This window comes from Hyalella azteca, unplaced genomic scaffold (assembly GCF_000764305.2).
Source record: "Hyalella azteca isolate HAZT.00-mixed unplaced genomic scaffold, Hazt_2.0.2 contig8491, whole genome shotgun sequence".
NCBI classification, from domain to species: Eukaryota; Metazoa; Arthropoda; class Malacostraca; order Amphipoda; family Hyalellidae; genus Hyalella; species Hyalella azteca.
This window is the reverse complement of record NW_025938582.1, coordinates 21,798-44,965: the sequence shown is the minus strand read 5'-3', so window position 1 is coordinate 44,965 and position 23,168 is coordinate 21,798. Positions and strand designations below refer to the sequence as shown.

The 23,168-nt window shown below is 38.0% G+C and overlaps 1 protein-coding gene across 1 annotated transcript in view; it reads right to left on the bottom strand.

Moving 5' to 3' along the window:
* LOC125178276 (vitellogenin-1-like) overlaps positions 1 to 12,150 on the bottom strand; it is an 87,609-nt gene extending 75,459 nt beyond the window's left edge. Inside the window, exon 1 of the mRNA XM_047881655.1 lies at positions 12,036 to 12,150. Within this exon, the coding sequence (XP_047737611.1) occupies positions 12,036 to 12,133 (98 nt within the window). The 5' untranslated portion in view covers positions 12,134 to 12,150. The remainder of the gene's footprint in view (positions 1 to 12,035) is intronic.
* Positions 12,151 to 23,168: the final 11,018 nt, after the last annotated feature.

Genomic DNA, 23,168 nt, shown 5'->3' with positions numbered 1-23,168 from the left:
AAGTATTTTGATGTGAAGACATTTAAGAATGTGTCTAGTGTTATGACTTGAATTTGCAGATGTAAGCATCAAAATCATAGTATCTAATTTCAAGTTCAAAAATTGTTCGTTAACTTTGAGTACTATAGTGTGGCACGAGAAATTATAAAATTAATTAAATTGGTCTCTACAGGTGATATACACACTTCAATTTTATGCTTTTCACTGTCAAATTTTGAGCAAATCACTCACTCAATCAAGTCTTCAGTAAGAAAATGTAGGAGCATTTGTTATCTACACAAACCTGAAAAATAGTGTTGAAGGTTTAGTGGTGGCCTGCTGCTGCCGAGGCTTCTTCCAAGTAGAAGTTATCGATTCTTTAACCACTTTTATCTTTGATAAACTGTATTCGTTCACTAATTTCTCCACGTTCACTTCTCGTACAAGTTCATAAAGTCCTTCCTCAATGTGGTCCTCTTCACGGACGTACACTAGTTTGTAGAAGTCTGTGTTTGGTTTGTAAGCTGAGCTCAGGGAGTTCAGACGTAATTGCCTCGAAATCGGCCAGTGCGCCGAGCCACTCAAGCGTGAGTCCAACACGCTCCAAGAGTTGACCAATTGCCTTACTGGTGGATATTCTTCAAATAAATTATCCTCATTGTAGACAGTAGGTGACAAATTTACTTTAGTTTGATTAGTATACGATTCATGAGCGTCAGATAATGGTGTAAATATTTCTGTGTTGGCTGCTTGTATCCTGTTACTTATCTGAGCATCGAGAGGTTCGTCACTGTAGGTAGCTTGTTGCAATTCATAGGAGTCAAATTTACATCCGCTCTTACTATTGTGTTTTGCCCGACTTTCAAATTTCTGCGAATTCACATACGAGTTTAACGTTTTTGATGTTAGAAAGTTGCAATTTAAATTCAATAAAGGATTTTCAGATTTGATACGTGTAGGGTTATTCAGTGATAAGGGTGCGCCTTCAAAGGAGTAAATTAGCGCTCGCTGATCGTCTTCAGTTGCAGTTTCTGGATGAGAGGGGAGCTCATAGGGTGACGACACAACTAGGGAACAGGACAGCTCGCTGACGAGGCTACTGGACGAGAAGGACGAATATCCTGACGACGGACGCGATGACGAGGTAGACGAACTGGGCGACGATGATGAACTGGGCGACGATGATGAACTGGGCGACGATGATGAACTGGGCGACGATGACGAATTCTTAAAGAACAGCAGCTGCTGGAACTCGTCAGAGTTGATGCTGCAGCTTTCAGCCATCAGTTTCCAGTTTGGTATAACTATAATTTAAAGCTTCGTCACAAAAAAGTGTCCAATAACTGAAGCATTTACCTGCAAATTGTTTATCTATGACTCAGATAGTACACAATGTTCAGTGTAAATAAGCGATCTTGTTCTTTTTTTAAAAGAAACTTGAATAGGTTTACAGTTCTTATGAATGTTTCAGCCTATTTTTTCTTGTTCGAATTTTCAGAAAACGAAAGTTAAAAATAGAGTAATCATTCCGAACAATAGAGTTTCAAAATTTTCACCGTACATCAATTTTGCTATGAAGTTGCATCTAAACACATTTTGCATTAATTATATGTGTATATTCCCTCATATTCGTCAGACTGAGTCTTGATTCCATACATAAATAGTAAGCGCAACCAATGGATATCATTCCTCGTACAAGACAAGACGAGCTAGAGCGGCGACTGGACGCTGTTACCCTCACTGTGTTCACTGACACTCTGAGGGACAGCCCTCAGCTAGCCCTCTGTCTTTGATGCAATAACCGTCATCCTCCTATGAACTACGAATGACAGGTTCATTATTTTCAATAAACTGCATCATGTCATCTGTCAATAAAAATGTTGGATGCGAGTCCCACAAAGTACATGTGTGACCGTCATGATGAAAAATTTAAAGTTATCGTGCAATAATTTAGGGTTTAGTGGTTTAGTATTGCATAAAATTAGACACGTTTCCCATTAATTTTCGAGATGAAATAATATCATGAAATTATTCCCGTAATAAATAAATACAAATGCTTACGAATTGATGTTTTCGCTCATAATATAAATTTTCTAAAATTCGTCAATAGGGAATGAAGCCTGGGTAGTTTTTACAGGCTGATTGAGTCAAGAATTAAACTGGTAAAAAATTGACGGAAATTTATTGCAATAATTTATGTAGATATTTCTAGATTCATGCACACAATACAAAAATGGCAACGCTGTTTTCACCAAACTAAGCTCAAAATTGTTTTTATTTTAGCACAATTCAAATAATAGTAAAATGAAATAAGTGAATTTTCTAACATTTTTCAAATCATATGATATTACTCTAAAATCGATGACGAATTCATTCGCTATTTGCGTTAAAAAGGGTCAAAAACTACTAATTTTCAGACGCCATTCAGTATACGTGGTGGTTGGAGGAACTGAATTTTGCTGGCAGGATTACTTTTTTTTTCTTAGTTAATTCCAAATATTTAATCTTGTGTAAAAAATTGCGAGATGAAACCAGTCAATTACGAGCCTTGGCAAGGTTTACCCTCCCCCCTCACTACCCTCGCCAGCCCGACGAAGGCAGTGAGGGAGGGAGGTGACAGCGACCCTCGTAACGCAATTTTAGTTTGTTGCTCCGTCTTTGTTGGCTCCCCAGCCGCTCCCACGGTGCTCTTCACTGTCGGCCAGGGTCGTTATAAAGCGAACTACCATTCAACGCGAAAAAATAATAAATTATCATGAATCTGCTATGATTATGACATTATACAGGCAAAAATCGACAAAAATTGACAAAAATACAGGCAAAAATTGACATTATACAGGCAAATATGACATTATACCTTATATTAAAAAATAAATCTTCTGGTTGTTCTGCGTGCAGTTCTCAAACTTTGGATTAGGTAAAGTATTTTATTGATGAAAATTGTTAATCTGAAATTCCTGCACTGAAATGCGAGCAATACTTTCGAACATAAGTATAAACTTTTAATGTGGCAGTGCTAAGTCACGTTCCACTCTCGAACTAAACGCGTTTATGGTTACCTACAATTTATGCGTACAAATTTTGTAGTTTACTTCGAAGTCCAGTCGGCCATTAGCAGATTTTTTCTAAAAGGTACGAGATTGGCACCAAAACTCCAAATAAGATATATATAACTTCTCCTATTGAAATTAGCAAGCCAAAGAGCAGGTTACTCAAGTGGTTTGTAAGCAAATTTAAGGCTCGAGAGCGCTTCCTTGCACTCGCTTCGGTGCTCAAGCAGAGCACGCCGCAGACGCCACTGCACCAGCGTCTTTATTCTTAGCTTCTGAGTGAGCTTTGTGGTTGCGCATCGAAACCTGCAAACAATTCTCTGCAACGAAATAAATCCAATTTTTCTTGTGCGACGAACAAGTTCATTGTGATGCCTTGCTGTTTGGCTCAGATCACCTTCAGAAATCAACAAATTCGATCAGTGTATGTCATCAGAGACGTGCTATTACAGTATAGGTAGCAGTTCTATTAGGCTAATGAACAGGAAATGGGAAGGGAGGAATATCTGCGTTTTGGTAGAATTTAGAATTGTACACTTTCTCCACGTAGCCTTGATGCGCCTTTTTGCCCGCCAAAACTGTGTCAGGATGACACAAACAATGACAAAAAGTGCATAAAACAATTTGAACAAAATTTTACTTAATTCTCTGAGTATATAAGCCTTAAATGAACGTATAGCCCAGTTATTAGACGGTATAATATTAATAACTCTAATATAACATGATATTTGAATATCAGGCATTTAACTATAATATTAGCTATAATGTTCCATGTAGGTATCGGAATAGCACAGACATGCGACGGTATAATAACTATAATGTTCCATGTAGGTATCGGAATAGCACAGACATGCGACGGTATAATAACTATAATGTTCCATGTAGGTATCGGAATAGCACAGACGTGCGACGGTATAATAACTATAATGTTCCATGTAGGTATAGGGATAGCACAGACGTGCGACGGTATACTAACTATAATGTTCCATGTAGGTATAGGGATAGCACAGACATGCGACGGTATGATATTTATAATGTTCCATGTAGGTATAGGAATAGCACAGACATGCGACGGTATAATAACTGTAATGTTCCATGTAGGTATCGGAATGCCTGAAATTAGCTCAAGATCATTATCCATTTCTCCGATAAACAGGTCATATAGGCTCCTATATTCAGATGAATATGGGTCAGCTGAGGACCCCAAAAGTAGGACGTTTGAGGATCGAAGCCTGCAGCAGGCACGTGTAGGAAGGCAAATCTGGAGCATGACGGGCATAATTGCCTCTGGTCACGACATGAGTAGCCTTGGCTGCTGCAGTTCTTTAACATTATTATAATATAATTAATGTAGTGCATGAAAAACTCCTTGCGTCGATGTCAAAGCGAGTCCAGGCCGACTGCGCCTATAAAACGCTGCGGAGAGCGACTAAATATACCATGATTCCCCTAAAGCTACGAATGGTAGACATTTCATGTCATCAATTTATAGATTAGATCTCGTTGGATGATGTTATTGTAAATTTAGGGTTTTCTTATCAACAGTTTTCAGGGGTCAAATATCAACCTTCTTGAAAATGCACAAAAATCATTTCGGCACCGTAAATTTTTGACCAATGCCAGGTATTAGTGGAACTACAATAGCTGAGTAGCGTCTATAAATGTTATTATTTATTTAGTTAAGAATAAAACCGAGCCTTGAAATTCAGGCAACACGGAAGAAAATTGTATAAGTGTCTGGACCAAAAAATTTTTTCCTTAATTCACTCAACTCAAATTCATGTTTGTCCTTCATGAATTTAGAAGCAAAGAAAACGACAAGCAAGTTCACTATATCTCCAATGAAAACATTTCGGAGACCAGCTCCCTCATCAGTTCAAACAATTTATAGAATACCAGTACAATCGGTAGTGAAAATAATTCGCACCAAAGACATCAAAACCTAAAGTAACGAGAAAACAACAAACGAAACAAAAAAGACTATCTATTTACAATTTTCGAGACTAAGGACTGTACGCGTTTTTGAGACAAGATTTCCATTAAAAACATGCCGCTATTCCAAAGTCCTTGGACATATTCATGATATATTCTTATATGCAATGTAAGTAGTATAGAGACCGAGCGCATGGCGCCATTTTCCATAAACAGCTTAAATCATAGGTCACCACAACCATTTACCCCAAATCTTACCCAACAAAGTTAACCAATTACCCCTGATCCTTCAATATTATTACGAACAATTACCCCCAACTCTGCATAAACAGCTTAACAGTCTACCGATCATGAATCTTACCCAACAAAATTAACCAATTACTCCCGAATCATGAGTTATCGACCATTTACCCCGAGTTAACGATCATGAGTCATTCGAGTCATTTACCAGGCTGGAGTCATTTGAGTCAAACCAGCTTGAAACCTTGAGTCAGTTTTTTTTCATGGTGCACATCGGCTGGTAGCTAAAGGCGCACTTAAATTAGCTTCCGCAAAAACTCGCTCCAGATCCAGGACCGGTCTGGCAGAGGTAGGATGCATCGCGTGCTAATATCGAGAGTGTTGTAAAAAATACTGTATTTAACCTCGACCGCTAGCTGATCTGTTATACATTAAGCACTGAATTCCCGTCGAGTGAGGATATTTCAGAAGGCAATCTCTACTTATTGATCTCGTACGGAAGAATATACAGAGCAAATAATAACCTCAGTTTAATATAGTTACTCTACTTAATTCAGAAGGTCACTTCATTTTCTTTTGATACAGCTCATTGAAAAACTGGATTTTCAGCTATGACTCACTCATTTCTCATAGTAATACCACGGTTCTCTCTCTCTCCTGCAACGACAGTCTCATACCCATTAATACCTTTGTATGTGCTATCGAACTAATATAGTTTGTATATAATATCTGAAAATTCTATGCTATCAAACTATAGGTACTAGAAAAGCTAGATTTTACTTTCCGTCGCTATCGCCACGATGGCCAAGTGACTAGCGATGCGTTTTGGTAGTCGCTAGCCCAGGGTTCGATCCCTGACACCTCCTGAGGTTTTTACAGGTCTTACATCAGTCGGTGATTAAAAAGAAAGAAAAAAACGTAATATTCTTAGAAAACGGTTAATAGAAGGGGGTACTATAGATCAACGGTGACGCGTGGCATGCGCTTTTTGTTGGGTAAGATTTGGGGTAAATGGTTGTGGTGACCTATGATTTAAGCTGTTTATGGAAAATGGCGCCATGCGCTCGGTCTCTATACTACTAATGTATTTCCTTGATCTATCTACAAACCGTGCTTGCCCGTAATCTAGTTCCAAATCTTGTTTGTCCTTAACTAATCTCTAAGCCATGTTTGTCTTTAACATACTTCAAATCATGTTTGTCATAATGTCGAGATCCAAACACTGTAATCGGCGTTTAATTCTGCTGTGCGTCAGTGGTAATCAATGTTCATTAAGCGTCCCAAGTGCATCTTCTGAAATTAAACTCCCGTTGAGATTAGCATTCAATGGGTGACTGCAGCGAACCTCTGGATGTGCGACCTTCAGCTGAGATTAACACAAATCCTGCTACGCTTGAAATTAAATCATGTCAATAATAATCATACAAAAATTGCAGTGCGCTGAAAACGCCACCTATATAATATATAGTGAGAATCATTTGTTTTGGGAAACTAAATTATTAAATATTTTCGAGCCCTCAAACGAACGTATGTTACATATTGTATATATTGAACTCATCCTTGAGCTTCACGAGATCTATTACGAAATTCTAATGAGAGAAATTACTAACCTTTATTGCACCACTAAATGGCGTTGAAAATCTATTACTATTAATATCTCATTGCCTTCATAGCTGGAGAAATTGCCGAGTGGTGTCGATGTCACGTCGCTGACCTGTTTCAAGAGCCCGTCTGACGTTGAGTGCAGTAACAAGCATTGCTGTATTGTGTTTGGCAGCGTCGGTGCGGCTTCGACAAAGCGATTAATGGGCTACTGATGAATGGTAGCTGCTGATCTATCTGTGCTGATTTTACTCAGATTTGTATAAATAACGACATAAAAACAGTATCTGGCATGCCTGTGCATTCATCTTTAACGATATTCACCATGACACATAGGTACTAACTGTGATCGTTCGGGTTGAACTTTCGTACTGAGTGGTTCGCTGCCAAGCCGCCATGCGCCCCAAATTCGGGCTTAATTTCGAGAAAATTGAGAAAGCCGACCAATCAAAAGTAGGGGATGATCAAAATAAAAGATGCTAATAATGAGCTTCAAACCAACAAGTTTGCCGTCATGCTTAGCATGTTGTATAACTTTATTTTTCGTTCAAGTGCATGTGCATCACTCGTGCCTTGTAATAGCGAGCAGTATTTATAGAGGATGACCAATGTAAGACACACAGAGCATAGATATTCGGCGTTGAAGAAATAGGCCTGTTTAGGCCCGTCGCCAATTCTTGTACTTCTCGTGACTTGTTCACAGAACAAAAAAATTGGCCTTCTACCAAGAATTTTTTGACTGACGTTGGTTTGCATCATCACTGGACTTTTACTAGTTCCGTAGGGTGCTAGGCGTTTCAGAACATATAATTTTGCATAGAATGGTCTTGTTTATTCTTGAACGCGTTCATAGTCAGAGCGTCAACAATATCATCAGGGAGGCTGTTCCACATGTCAGTGACTCGAAGCAAGAAGAAATGTTGTCACGTGGATGAATTGCACTGCCGTTTTTGTAGCTTATAACTGTGGCCATTGGTGTTGGTTCTTGTTTCAAACTAATAATCAATCTGGATTATTTAAAAACGATGAAATATTGTGTCGATATGTGCACGTAGACATTGCACCCACGCAGACGTCGATAACAGAGGCTTGGAAGCTTCAGATTCTTTACACTCATACATGATATAACATACCTGAACTACTTTTATTAATTGTGAATTTTCTCTCAGATCGACTGCGGATTAGTATTTCGTCATTGGGCTTTTGAACTAAGAATGCATGGAATGCATGTCTTGGAAAATAGGTTTATTATCCCTTCACGTTAAAATAAATTAACATATTAGTACACATTATTCTATTTTTCGGTTTTCTCTTTAAAATAGCACAGAAAAAATTAAAACGATATCTATAATAATGAATCTTCAAGGATCAATTATATTTGTTCACTGTTCATTAGTTAATTATAACTCATTTTACATTTTGTCGTCTCAGCGAACAATCCTTGCAAAAAAAGGTACCGCAGCACAAGTTGAGCGTGCGCATCCCATATCATCCTACAGCATCCTATAGCAACACACAGTATCTGTGGTTTAAGGTCATAAGGATGTAAATAAAAAGAGGCTGGCAACAATGACGTTAAGCGCTCGTTTGTCACCATTGCCGTCAGGGACACAACTCATACGAGTGCTACCCGTATACGTGCACGTAGACATGCTACCCGTATATGTGCACGTAGACATGCTACCCGTATATGTGCACGTAGACATGCTACCCGTATATGTGCACGTAGACATGCTGCCCGTATATGTGCACGTAGACATGGCATGGCAAACATCTGGTGACATAACTAAGTTTACAGCAGAAGAAGAGTAATGAAATTATTATACGTATTAGTTTGTCGAGGTAAGCTTGTGATGTTCTGAAAACTGTTCACGAACGTTTGTGCGCGGTAATATTCAATGGTGATCTGAACGATGACAAATTGACATTTTCTAAGCGGCTGTATAGTTTCGAGCATGCTTGCATTAAGTAGCACATTTATTATGGAGATAACGTAGTCTAAGAATAATAAATCACTATTTGCATTTCTGGTATAGAGAAGTATTCACTTGCATGGCCACTGCAAACATTTTCGTCTGCATATAATCTTGCTACGATTTGCTTTTCGAGACATGCCTGATTTGAACTAAAAACTTCATCAGTGCCTACCCACACGTGTAATGATATTGATAAACGTTCCCTATTCTATTTGCACGCAAGAGGTTCAAATGTAGGCCGTTCACTCACGCCGCCCAGGCTCTGTTTCAGGCGACCTTGGCCCAGAGCTCTGATACCTGCCGACGCTCGTCGTTGTCATGGAACGCAAGAGACTGACGCTTTCCTTCACTCATGTCATACTATAAGGCCTTCAATGAGCGGGTAGACTATTTAAGTTATTATAAATAAAACGCTCGTCGTTGTCATGGAACGCAAGAGACTGACGCTTTCCTTCACTCATGTCATACTAAGGCCTTCAGTAAGCAAGCAGACTATTTAAGTTATTATAAATATAACGCTCGTCGCTGTCATGGAATGCAAGAGAGTAAGAGACTGACGCTTTCCTTCACTCATGTCATACCAAGGCCTTCAGTGAGCAAGCAGACTATTTAAGTTATTATAAACAGTATCCAGTGCAGTCATGTCTCGTTAGAAAGTATCCCAGTAAATAATATATAGCGAAATTGTTCCATGAAGAGCAGAATCTTCTTAAATAATATATCTTTTATTATAATATGCTCAAATAGGATTTCTTTCAGTGTTTTTTTTCAACAAAATATCCAGTTGGGTTGTACATAATTCATTAGATCTCGGTAAATACCTTCTCTATAAGCATTATTTTGTTAATTATAATCACAATAAAAAGTCCTCTTATTCATTAGAATATCTATATATCAAATTTGTGCATCTGTACTATTTTTATAAAACACCGCATCATTTATTCAACATCTTTTATTCCCTGACACCAGTTTCAATTGCAATATATTTATAATTGAATACTTGAACTATCTTGGTGCAACTATCAAATAATGGCAGTCAGTCGAGCACTCGACGATTTCACGGTCACGCTTAATTTCCATGTGAAATAGTGGAGTCATCAGACGCAGTGCTAAATACCATAAAATTCCTCTATAGATCAATATCAGTTATCTGGTAAAAGGACTCGTGTTGTTGATTTTATTCAATCCACTATCGCTGATGAACGGCTTAGATTGTCAGATTTAGTTAATTTTACTCTCCATTCCGGAAATAAATGTAGTGAAAACTGTACCTCATGTTTTACAAAATTATACTGAATCTTGGTTACATGAAGACTATTGAAAAAATAATATGTATGAACTGTACTTGAGGGTACACTCTTTCATTACGCTTATCTATTGGTTTTTATCTGCATCTATAGTTAATCATAAGATTCACTGCAGAAACTACAGCTTGTACACAGTACTCGCTACTTTCTTAGCTCTCGTATAGCGTAAGGTCTGTACAAATTTAGTTCCTCCTGCCTTCATCGTTGTCGGTTAACTGTAGCGCGAGGCTAGTATCCTGAACTAAGTCCTGTGTAAATAAGCCTCCTTTCCAATCATATGAATAAATGACTGACGATTAGTCATATACTGAGCGCTAAATTTTCTATTTACTATATAAATCTACGCATCTGTAAACTTTTTAGTGCCAAACGCTATTTTTAGCTATGAAATTGTGAGTCTATTAAGCCATAAATAATTTATGCAGCTCCTCTGTCCTTAAATCGTCAACTTGCGCACTTCTTTCACTAGCACAGAACGGAGCCTTGGCCAGTTCCGTGATGGCTGATCAAAAAACTGGGCACGCAGTCTAGAGGAAGCGGAGCTGTGAGGAGAGTCTGGGTAAAGTAAACACAAGAGGGAGAGCTTCTGGCGAGTCCTCAAACATGGCGCAAGGGGACAGTGAAACATACCTTATTTAAATGATAGTGGAGTCCCATGATATTTTAAGTACAAGCTTTACTTATCAGAAGAGAATTATCTTACCTAACAATTTTGATGGCCCAAAGGAGAAAGAAAGTATTCAGTTTACTCTACATTTTGAATCAATTTTCGCAATGTAAACGTTATATGAGCCAAATGCTTCGATATAAGTGATCAAAGCAGATTAGGTTGCGTCATAATTGGTGAGATTGTAGCCTCTTTACAAATTCAAGCGTTTAAATATAACTACAAGCCACCTCTCTTTTGTACCTTTATTACTATAGCTCCACTTCGACGCTTCAAAGGCACTTCATATCACGGAAATATGAGCCGCAAAAATTTGAAAACATACAAGAATATTATCAAGAAGTTACTACTGCAACTATTAACAAAAATCTTGCTACGAAATATAGTTTTTCAGTTTAGAGTCGCCACCTAAATGTTGCGCACAAGACGGCACAGCATAAGCCCGAGCTGCGGCCCTGCAGAGCGGCAGTTCCTCAGTTCCGGACTCGCGGAACATCGCTTGGCCAATCCCGGAAGCATGTCTTGCGCAACGCCACTATGCCCACAAGCAGGGGCAGAGAAAGCGATTATCCTTCATGTCAGTGAGTGCTAGCTTCGTCGTTGATGTGAACGTTGAAAAATAGGGCTTTATTTGCAGCAATATGTCTAGGTTTGATCAAATTTCATATTGAATATCAAGCCCCGTCTGTTATTGCTGCTCTTAGCATAGAAAGGTATTTCACCGCCAGTCGGAATGAGGTAGGAAGGCGTATAGGTTAATAATATTAAGCTTAAGCACCCAAAACATGTTTTGCCATTTATTTTAAATGGTTTTTGAAATTTTTAGGTCACAAGTTATATGGTTTATCATATCATGAATACCGTTTCCTCTGAATAACTCGTCTATATATTTTTTGTATTTTTACATTTTTCGTATACAATGTAGTGTGCATTTTTCCATATGCATTTGAAGTGCGCACGGTAACATGCAGAGCTGGGCAGCGCTACTTCGAAATATAGCGGCCGCTACCGCTACCGCTACATGCTCTAAATGTAGCGGGCGCTACCGCTACCATGCACTACATTGCTTAATAAATTGTAGCGCCGCTACCGCTACCGCTACATGCTCTAAATGTAGCGGGCGCTACCGCTACCATGCACTACATTGCTTAATAAATTGTAGCGCCGCTACCGCTACCGCTACTGAAAATGTAGTGGCCGCTACATGTAGCGCGTTAGTGCCCACCTCTGGTAACATGTGAATTGATTCAGCATTGCGTAAGAATTACATTGCAGCACTCACCTCTCTTTTGTCTCAGGGATTGTGTCCTGAGTAACAGCTCCCCCGAAGGTATTACGTCTGTTGAGGCGGTACATCTTCAGCGCTGAGGGTAGAACCATGATGAGACGGGAAAACTTATAACCGCATGAGAATATTGTTATTTAATTTTTAAATTTATATACAGGCACTGGAAGGTGGGGTGCACGTAAAGGAAGCCACCGTGGTCACGATAATATAATAATAATAAGTTATATAATAATAAGTATTGTTCGTAAAACACTACACCGCTAAATGTGCGCTCACTCTGAAGCCAACGTACTATATATAACACTATTCGACATAGGCGGTTATTTCTCCGCTGCTAATTCGTATTGATATTTTTATGTTATGTTAATTGTTAACAAGATGACTCTTCGTTTCTTCGAATTTTTGCACAGCCCAAATATATAAGAATCTAAAGGTTTTCAATTTAATTTATACAATCACAATTACTTCACCTTACGCTTACTGCACGAATCTCTTGTCTACGAATTATTAGACTGTGAATCCTTTACTTGAAACCGACACTTAAGTAATTTTGACGTACACTTTCTCTAAGAAAATTATCACTGGAAGGTATAAGTCACTGCACACCACGTCACACTGTACGTCACTGTACACTGTCACTGTACACTGTACACTGTCACTGTACACTGTCACTGTACACTTTCACTGTACACTGTCACTGTACACTGTCACTGTACAACTCACTAACATAAACGTATGTGTTCACGGGTGCTGCGGTCTTGAACATTAATGTGATTTTTTTCAGTGAAATAAAAGTTCAATATATTGGAAACTTGTGGCCGAGCAAAGAGACTAAACTTTATGCATTCTTTTCAATGCTCAGTAACAGCTTTTCATTCAGTTGAGCATTTTAGTAAGTAATGCAAATCACGATTCTTGAAAGGTTCTCGTACTTTACTATTGGCTTTGCTTTTTTTGCCTCAACAGAAGCTGGAGCCTTCAACAACCTCCTGCCAAAGGTCTTCCAAGTGCCGTTAATAATTTTACACACTTAATAACAATGAAAGAAATCTTCAGCTAAGCTTAAGAAATTATCTTGAAACTAGTATTTTGAGGCTGTGGCAGTTTTCATTTTTGTGCTTATTTATATAGTTATTTATTTTTTGTACTCTCTGCATAAATATGATAGCTATTTAACTGTATATTATTTAATATTCGTTTCTATTAAATATATAAATATATATTACAAACACGTTAACAAGAATACGGCTGTTCGCAGTAGCGCAAGTTTTCGAATATCTTAGATTTTTTTTTACTTTTCATCTGGAACATAAACAAGGTTGATCAGATTAATTCAAGAATTAACACCTCTCCCTATAGCTTTAGCAATGTCTGTAATATAGGCCTGCTGAATACATGATATGTATTTGCTTCTTTCCAGTTTCTTAACATGTTTATTCAGTCACTATAGCTCCGCCATTGTTTCGCACTAAAATATATTAAACATCTCTCCTAATTTCAACACCTCACAAACTTTTACAGGATTGAAAATGACAAAGGAAAAATAAATGTTTAGTGATTATATTAAATGCCTCATTGACGAGTGGTAAAAAATTAATAATTTACTTTGCCATCGTAATAAACTGTTTACATAAATATTGCATACATATATAGTATAGTTTTGATCTTTAATTTTAGCATATATATGTCATGTTCAATGGTAGATATATAAACTAAAAAAAATTCATTGTATTTTCTCATCATAGGTGTAGCACAAAGAACGAGGCAAAGGACATACGATACATATTAAAAAACGATTTCTGTAAATAAATTTAAAACTTCCAGAAAATGTATGAAATTTATACTAAAACATCATAATTACGCTTTTTATGAAGTTCATTTCACTGACATACTGGCATACATGACATACTTGACGAATGTCTAAACCCTGTTGAACATCATATACCCCTTCGGTGCCGGCCACTCATGAGTGCAGTGATGGCTTGATTGCAGGCCATCGTTCAACAAGTTCATCAAATATCCAGAAATTGAATTCATTTTTTATAATGGCTTTTGTACTCAAAAACTTTCACGCTTTACAGATTTCATGCCTTGTTGAAATGACTTCACAATGTTACCGCTACGATGATTGACGTTGAAAATCCCTACGAATAAGTAGAATGTGATTGCTGCGTAATTCCTTAAAATTCATTCAAAATTATATCACGCAGCTGCCAAGGAAACTTGGTTCTTCTTGATGCTGCGAGATGCTAACACGTTTTGCTGTCAAGTTATTGGCACCACTGAGACGAATCAGAGCAACCAGGATTAAATTATCGTTCATATTATTGCTAGCTATTCTCATATTACAAATTATATTTAAATATTATTTATGATATTTCGATATGAAAGCTTTATGCTAAAACATTCCTTTTAAGTTTGCTGTCATGAAGTCAGCTATTTATCAGATACTATGCAGAATTTCACACCAATAAAGATCAACTTTCCAATACACTTAAGATGTTTATGCAAAATAAAAGCTTTCGACATTTAGTATTTTAGAATTTTCTTCTCTAGGTTGCGAGATGCCCGCATCTACCCTCACAACACAACTAGGAGAAGAGGCAGGTAAACTGGGTACACGTGACCAAGTCATACCGCGGGAGCGTTGCTACAACACACCTTCCCTGCCGCCGTCTCACGCGGCACTGAACACTGGCAGTGTGGCACCAACACTACAGACTCTGGCACCTACACTGCAGACTCTCAATTGACTCGGAGCGTCAATTGCCATTCATGAAGCACCAGCAAGTGATGCTGGTGCTGAAGTAACTCCTGGAAGTTGTGTCTGGATCATGTCTCGAGCGTCTTCCTGACTGCAGCGTTAGTAGTCGAGACACATTTGGGGTTGAATGCGTTTGCGAAGCTTGAATTACGTAATGAGCTGCATGTACACCTCCCCAAAATTTTTTCAGTGACTCACCATGTCACATTGAAAGACCTGCTTCAAAAAAACTAATTTGTATACACTTTAATCATTTTCAGATGAAGTTATTACACACAAAATAACGATTTTAGGCAAATTTTTAGATCTCAAATGGGAATTGCTGACTGTTTGCGGAAGAATTATGCAAGAGTTAAGGCATATTAAAGTAAACGCCATGCATTGCCGGAAGGGTGCAGTTGTACCTTCCTGTTGAGCAATAAGTTTATTATTAAAATGATGACGCGCTTTGAATCTGATAAGCCTATACGCTAAAATGAATTATGCATTCACTAAAAAGTATTAATAGTATACGATAAAGGAAGTATTCATATTATAAAAACCTTGATTGAAAATAATTCTCAGTTCCTTGATTTATTTTAATGCTCGAATAAAGTATTTCCAATACGTGAAGGACAGTTACAAGAGCAGATCCTTCTCTCGCCCAAGTGTTATATAGGAGCAGATCCTTCCTGTTATAGGAGTGGATCCTTCCTGTTATAGGAGGAGATCCTTCTCTCGCCCAACTGTTATATATAGGAGCCGATCCTTCCTGCTATAGGAGCAGATCCTTCCTGTTATAGGAGCAGATCCTTCTCTCGCCCAACTGTTATATATAGGATCAGATCCTTCCTGTTATAGGAGTAGACACTTTTATCGCCCAACTGTTAAATAGGAGCAGATCCATCCTGTTATTCGAGTGGATCCTTCCTGTTATAGGAGGAGATCCTTCTCTCGCCCAACTGTTATATAGGAGCAGATCCTTCCTGCTATAGGAGCAGATCCTTTTCTCGCCCAAGTGTCCGTAGAAGTGTTGCCATTGGTCCAGGATCGACCTGCTGGTTTACAGTGGCCGAGCCTGGAGGCAACTGAGGGAAGGTGAAGGGCAGCCGGCCTTATATAGGCGACCTCTTTCCAGGATGTAGGAAAGTAGTGTACACATCGTCCCAGGTTATAAAAAGTTACGTAAACATCGTGTCAGAGTAGTGGAAAGAGGCACTAATATTATTCCATGATTCATTATCTGCATAGTTAATTAGTATATAAAAGTGATATTAGCATCTGAATCGATAAGTTTTGCATCAATTCCGGTGAAATTTGACCAAATTATACACAAAAATTAAGTTTTTAGGCATACAATCAAACCTAGCAAGAATTTTTTTCGAAATACATTTGACGGTCGCAACAGTTCAGCACTAGAGAAAGGAGCAACATTTGTTCCACTATTTTTGACTCTTAAACGCTGCTAACTCTTTTCGTCAACTGATATTCGTCCCAAATGTGCAATTTATTTCTGCATCTGCGTCCCGGATGTCTGTACAAAGATTCAGTGCCCATTTTGCCATTAATCAGATAAATAAGAGACATTGTCAAGGTTTTTTTGACATGGCGTGCGTCATCCTGCCACAGGCCTACATAAGGGCGGTTCAGTGAAACATCCGCTCCCTGACCAGTGATACATCCGCTAAGAAAGTGCATCATTATTTGGAAAATTACACATCTACTTTCTGAGCGTACAAAGTTCAGTGTGTCCAGCACCAAGCAGCAATTCGCAGCGCTCGTTATGAGAATTTCCCTCTTCACGTCTAGCTTGAGGCACTTCTCTACTTTATGCATCTTATATTATTATAATATTAAATTTGTAGGACGCTATAGGCATTTTTGCATATTTTATGCTTAACACTATAAAAAGGCGCCATATGATGTCAGTAGGACGGTTCCACTGCAATTAAGTGGCGTTTGCCAATATTTGCGATGTTTTCTCTTTTAAAATGAATAAACTTAAACTTCAATTTAGTCTAGAATAAAATAATTAAAAGTATTTGGAAACTCAATGCTGACCTTTTGAGTGTTGCAAAAATCTCTTACCACTTTCACTGAATTGACATACTTGTAAATTTTTAGGCGGAATCGTTCCATACACTTATTTGCATCCCTCTATGAAAGTAGATTCGCACATCCTATAAGAAAGCAGAATGCACAGACTTACGAGGAAATATATCTCAATCTTGATAATTATGGTCAATCGTTTGAGCTTTTTTGCAAGCAAACAAAATTGACTGGGATTTGTTCGAATCAGAGCAAAACTGAAAAATATAGCTAAATCAGAAATACAGAACAGCACAAGAGCTATTAGACAATCCGAGCAGTTATGAGCTACGCTGCTCGTGGCCTGGGACTGCTACGTCCGAAACAAATAGGGTAACGTGGGGCAGCGCGCCCCCCAATTTTTTTAGACTAAATTTTTGATGAAGTTTTAATTGATACGAGGTGGTTCTTTGTTTTGTTTAAAGGTGCAACTAATGAGGAATGTATGATGTGAATTAGACGCCTATAGAGTTATTCAATTTTTAATGAAACACTATTTTGTAAAAAGTGTCAAAATGGGCCCTAACTTAATAACGCAAACACTTAGCAAAACGTAAATCCGTACACTTCATCCCAGTGAAACTGTCGACCGGCGGTAGAGAACGCGGACCAATATCTGCCATACTTAGCGAGAAACCCGCTATGGGCCCGTGACCCGCAGTGGGCTCGCTGCCCCATGTTACCCTACTAAGGATACCAAGGTTCTAGACGAGCTGGCCAGTTGCTGGCCACGGAGAAAAAGGAACAACCAAGCGGCAGAAGCTAATTGAGGTCAGACAGTTGACCTCTCGAGGGGAGACCAGACATGCAGGGAAGGATTCGAGGGATAAGGGATCCCATTGAGAAGGTTGTTAGGCCTTCAGGCTACCGTGCATGGGATGTGTCTGCGTCCGCTGCAGGAAGATATGGACGACTTGCTCCGTGTTAGCACGGCATTCGTGATGGCCGTAACTTGGCTCATTCATTGATCTACTTATTCCAAATTATACTTTTAATTAGGTTTAAATTATATTGGAAATTGAAATACAAATAAATTGATAGTAAGCGTTAAAGTGATTAATTGCCAAAAAGTTTTACGATAATACTCGAATAACAATTTGAAATTTGGCCGTGAGGCCGGCGGTAAATTTATCCAGGACGTGGTCTCGCGGCCGGTCTCACGGCCAATCTCCAAATTCAGTGAACATGGATTATCTCCCAAAGTAGTAAACTTAGCTCGGTGAAACTTGGTACACGCATTTATTAGAACCTGACGGTGAAGGCAAAATTTAATAAAATTTCACGATCTAAACATCACAGTTAGGTCCTAATGAATATGTGTACCAAGTTTAATTGAGCTACGTTCGTTACTTTGAGAGATATTCCTTGTTTACGGAATTTGGAGAGACCGGCCGCGGGTCTGGCCACGAGACCGGCCGTAAAATTTTCCGACACTTCAGAGGGTTAACCTTTGGTCAACGGTCTATGCTGCATGCTTGCTACTTGGTAGCGCACGTGAGTGGAGACAAGGAAGAAGTAGAAAATGATGAGAAAATTGAGATTGTGCTTGCATGATTGAGAACGTGAATTGATCAATGAGAATGGGCTGATGTTTGAGAGAAAACGAACTAGTATAAGTAAGCAAAAAGCCGGACCCAGCAACAACATTAGCACTTAGCAGACAAGACACTGTAGCGTCGATGACAGCGTTGTACAGCTGGGGCCATTTTTTCAAAACTCGCTAAGTGAACGTAAGTACTCACGCTCAATTTTCTTGTCTATGATTGGTGGATTTTGCTCGAAAGGCCGTCACTGATTGGATGATGAACTTACGATCTCTTAACTTTTTTTGAAAGTATAAGCTCTGGTCTTGAAAATATAGCGAACGAATAGCGTGCTCTTATTTTCCGCTATAGAATCACTTCTGAATAAATCTTGCCAGACAAAACATTTACCTCGAAATCTGATACAAATAGATTATGGGATAAATAATGTACCTATAACCCATGAGCTGTTAAAGCTAGGATTTACAGTATGAAATATAGCAATAAAAATGAAATTGAATGCTATAATTTAAATATACATACGAAACAATTCACTTTTCCTTACAAACTGAAAAGTTCTCAATTTAATTTAAAAATTAAAACGATTGAATGTAGGTGGATTAGACGACAATTTTGCTCAAGAGTTAAATTTTCATTCATCAGTTTCATAAGTTGAGTTCAAAATCAGTTCTCTTATAACATTTAATTAATTGCTCAATTCGGTCTCGGAAATTTAATTTGATGTAACAAATATCACGAGCCAGTACATAGCGATAACAATATAGATACAGTGGGGGGAAATAAATATTCGTACACTTGAAAAATCGTATTTTAATGTATGTAAGTACACAAACTTAACAGGAAAAGTGATTTAAATTATGTATAGAGACGCATAGTATTCAAAAATACTATCAAAAGAAATTAAATCTCAATGCAACAAAAAACAATGAAACATGTTCACTTTTCGGGTGAAAAAAGTATTCGTACAAAACAATAAATCCGCATTATTTTAATTTAATACTTGGTTGAATACCCTTTATTCAGCTTTATTCAGTGTACTTACATACATTAAAATACGATTTTTCAAGTGTACGAATATTTATTTCCCCCCACTGTAGATAGGTTTAGAGATGAGCTTTCATTAAACTAGAAAGTGGGTTTGTTATTTTTCTTAAACAGCGAGTTTTTGTCTTGGAACAACTCTTTGCAACTTAATTAAACTCCAGATTTTTTATTAAATATTTGTCTTCAATAGCGCGCAGTGTTGCATGATCTCAAACTCTCTTTATTTTGAAAACTTAACTTAGCATTACTTGTGTACACTGGCTTATAGTAGCCGATGTGCGCACGTATATCTGCATGCTAATGAAGTAGTATACCATTTCTTCGGGTGTGCCGGCTCAAATGTGAGAAAGTCTTGCGTTGATAATCGTAATGAGATGCGCTTCTATTTAGAGTCTTTCTTTTGATGTTATTTCTCTCCATAGCATGAGCACTTGATAAGTTGATGGGTAGGTCATACACTCATCTACTGCAGCAAATTATAAAGAGGTTGGCCCAAATTTTCTCCGCACAGAGCAGCCTTTATTTATGTGAGGCCAGCGCTCTGCTGCGCTGGTAATTAAATGGAACTCAGCGTTATGGCCATATCTTCAAGTAGTCTTTTATAATTCAACTGTGCTCAAGCAAGTTGCGTTCCACGCTGCAATGCGTCCCTACACTGAATAAAAAATATAACTAAGTACTCACTGCAGTGAGTGACAGAGAGCGCCTTTTCTCGTCGACGAAAACTTGAAGTCACGGACGGACAGACGGATATGGCTAGCACAATAGTGAATTTTTTTTCATAAATGAGAAAATGCGCTAAAAATGATACCGACCAGAAAAATCAACTGTCCACACTTGGAATAAATACTGTAAAATCATCTAAATAAATTAATCCTCTTTATTTATAAACTAATTTCTGTGGGATTATATTCATTTCAAGGTTCATGGAATAGTCTCACCTGACCCAGTGAGCGCTGAGGTGAAGCAACCTCTTAAACCTCCAAATTTTCCGATCATCAATCAAACTCTTGGCCAGCTTCCTATTTTGTTACTGGCACTGCTCTGCTTCAATGCACGATGCTAGTCAATTCAATGCTCCATTGCACGATGCGCCAGGTATACCGAACAAATAGCAAATCATGCCAACTAATCGATTTAATTATTGATTAGTGAATTGTGGGAACTTCATTCCTAGAGATCGCGAGCGTCTTTAAGACTGCAAAAAGTGACCACACATCCTCATGCTATAGCTAGAATGGTTCTCGAGAAAAGATAGCAACATGCCCAAAAACGCAAAATAAAGCACAATATCATATCCGTGTTAATATAAGCAATCGATTTTTAGTCATGACCTTAATTTTTTATGCCTGTTTTGCCGATAATTTCATTTCGACGAGTTATATAACCAGCAATTGGTGTCGAGTTAAATCAGGGATTTGATTTAGCCTTGCCTCTGTCAATGTCGATTTTCCTGGTAAGAAATTGCCAGCTAATGATCTCGTTGCAGAAATGAGATCCAAGATCGCACCTGTAAATGCCGGCAGTTGACTGACCTGCAAAACTGACCACAAATCTAGGGCAGCTAATGGGATCGATGGTCCCGCACGCACCGCAGTTCGGGGCAGGTGGCTGCCGTGGTGCCGGCGGCGTTTCTTGCTCATATCAAAGACGCCGCAGGCCTCCAACGAGCGCCTGTCACGTCACTTCATTCAGAAACTGGAGCAGCGGCAGAAACTTGTACTCAATTGAGTTATTTTGTTCTGGACAAGGTTCTGATCAAAGTTTCGTATGAGTATATCAATAATATGATGGGGTACATAATGTATCATTGTATCATATTATTTCATTGGTGTCTTCCTTTCATGAAATGTCTTCAGCATTTATTTCCTTTCATGAAATGTCTTCAGCATTTAATTTTCGTGTCCGGGAGTACTATGTGCAAAGAAGAAGGTAAAATATTCAATAAATGAGAAAGAAAAATGAACTGTGGTTAATAGATTTTAAAATCTTTCAAATTAAATTCATTGCGCATTTTGTAAATTATTGTAAATACCGACGTTGCCCCACAAAGCGTGGGACACAAAAGAGGACTAAGCCTTTGTTTAAAGTGGACATAAAATAAGTTACGAGGCCGCAATGAAACTGTTTGCTTATTTTGCTGCCTCCTTTGTCGAGCTGCTAGGATGTTGCGTTGTGATTCTGACGCATCTTCTTCAATTATAAGTAAATATTTGTTGATTAGGAATATTCACTCAAAGGTCCTGGAGTAATTTTTTGAATTAGACCAGATATTTTTTAAAGATCTTTTGTTTGAAATAATTTTGTACAAAACAAAATGTTACTAACTGAAAAAACAAATAAATTCCATAGCTGTGCCAACTTCCTCGAATAGAAGTAATTCCTGTCATTCACACACAGGAGAAGCATGCTATTGATTTATTGATGTATTATTACTACCATTACGTTGTGCGCTAAAAACTCTATTAATCAGCAATTGCTTTGTTTGCGTCATTAATTGTGCCATTGATTTTATTCCTCTATCATAATCAGATTAAATGGTGTGCATTTAAAAGCCAACATTTTATATTAAACTATTTATAGATTTTTGTTTTACGCTGTATTTTTAGCATTTGTTACTAAATAACCTCTTATTTATTATATTTATGAGCATTTCTTTTACAAGCCTTTTAAGTGATCGTCGGCAGTGAAGGTCTCAACTCCTGAACAAGCTCTACCCTTCTGAGCCCTGCTAGCTGCTGCCCTCGCTTGAGGGCTGCCCTGCCATCACACGAGGGTTATATTGAGGTCACAGTCAAGCCGTAGCGTGAGGGTAGAGAGGGTTACACTGGCTGATCTTCACACTGCCTGGCTAGGATATTCAAATCGATCGTAAACGTAGGGTGAATAGCACAACTTATTTAGTTTACTTTGTGAGATGACATCCTCAAATATGGATGCCTAAAAATTAAGGAAACTAACATACTTTCGATTGAATTTTTCACGCCTCAGTCCATTAAAGGAATTATGTAGCTCTTTGTTTACTTATCTGGGAGAGGAAGCTGCTGAAGCTTATACAACTTCCAAGCATGGCAACGGCTTTGCTCTAGCCATACTGAGACATCAAACAAAGTTTGATTAATATCTTAGATTAAGAATATATGAGACATGAGTGAGTGATTTACACTTTAGGAACATGCCAGATAAATTCTCCCAATTTTTCAATTAATTTCACTCAAAACAATGAGGTCATTCACTATTACAATCGTTTTAAATAATTCAGCACATAAACCTTAAAGTTTTCATGCCATTAACGCTCACAAAGAAAGGAAATCCGGCAATAGGTGTTTTTCGAGAACATGCAAATTTTTCCTTCTACTATGCCTGCTATTTAAATTATTATGTAGTAATTTTTTCCTTATACGCATGTAGTTCCAGTCACGGACTTAATTTCATTTTAATAATAGATTTCAACTTCCTATTATGGTCAGAATTTTTGTAATTACCAATATTTCCAGAGTACTTTTTCCATGTTATCGCTCAGGAAACACATAATTTATAGCACTTAATAGAAAGACATCAACATTCTCTCATTGATATTTAAAGGTTAACCAAACAGTTACCTCTCTACATCACGACCTGTTATCTTTGTGGACTCGCTAGAAACGAACAATTTTTGGTATTAGTGAAACAAGCGAATAGAAATATCATCACGATATGAAACAAAAA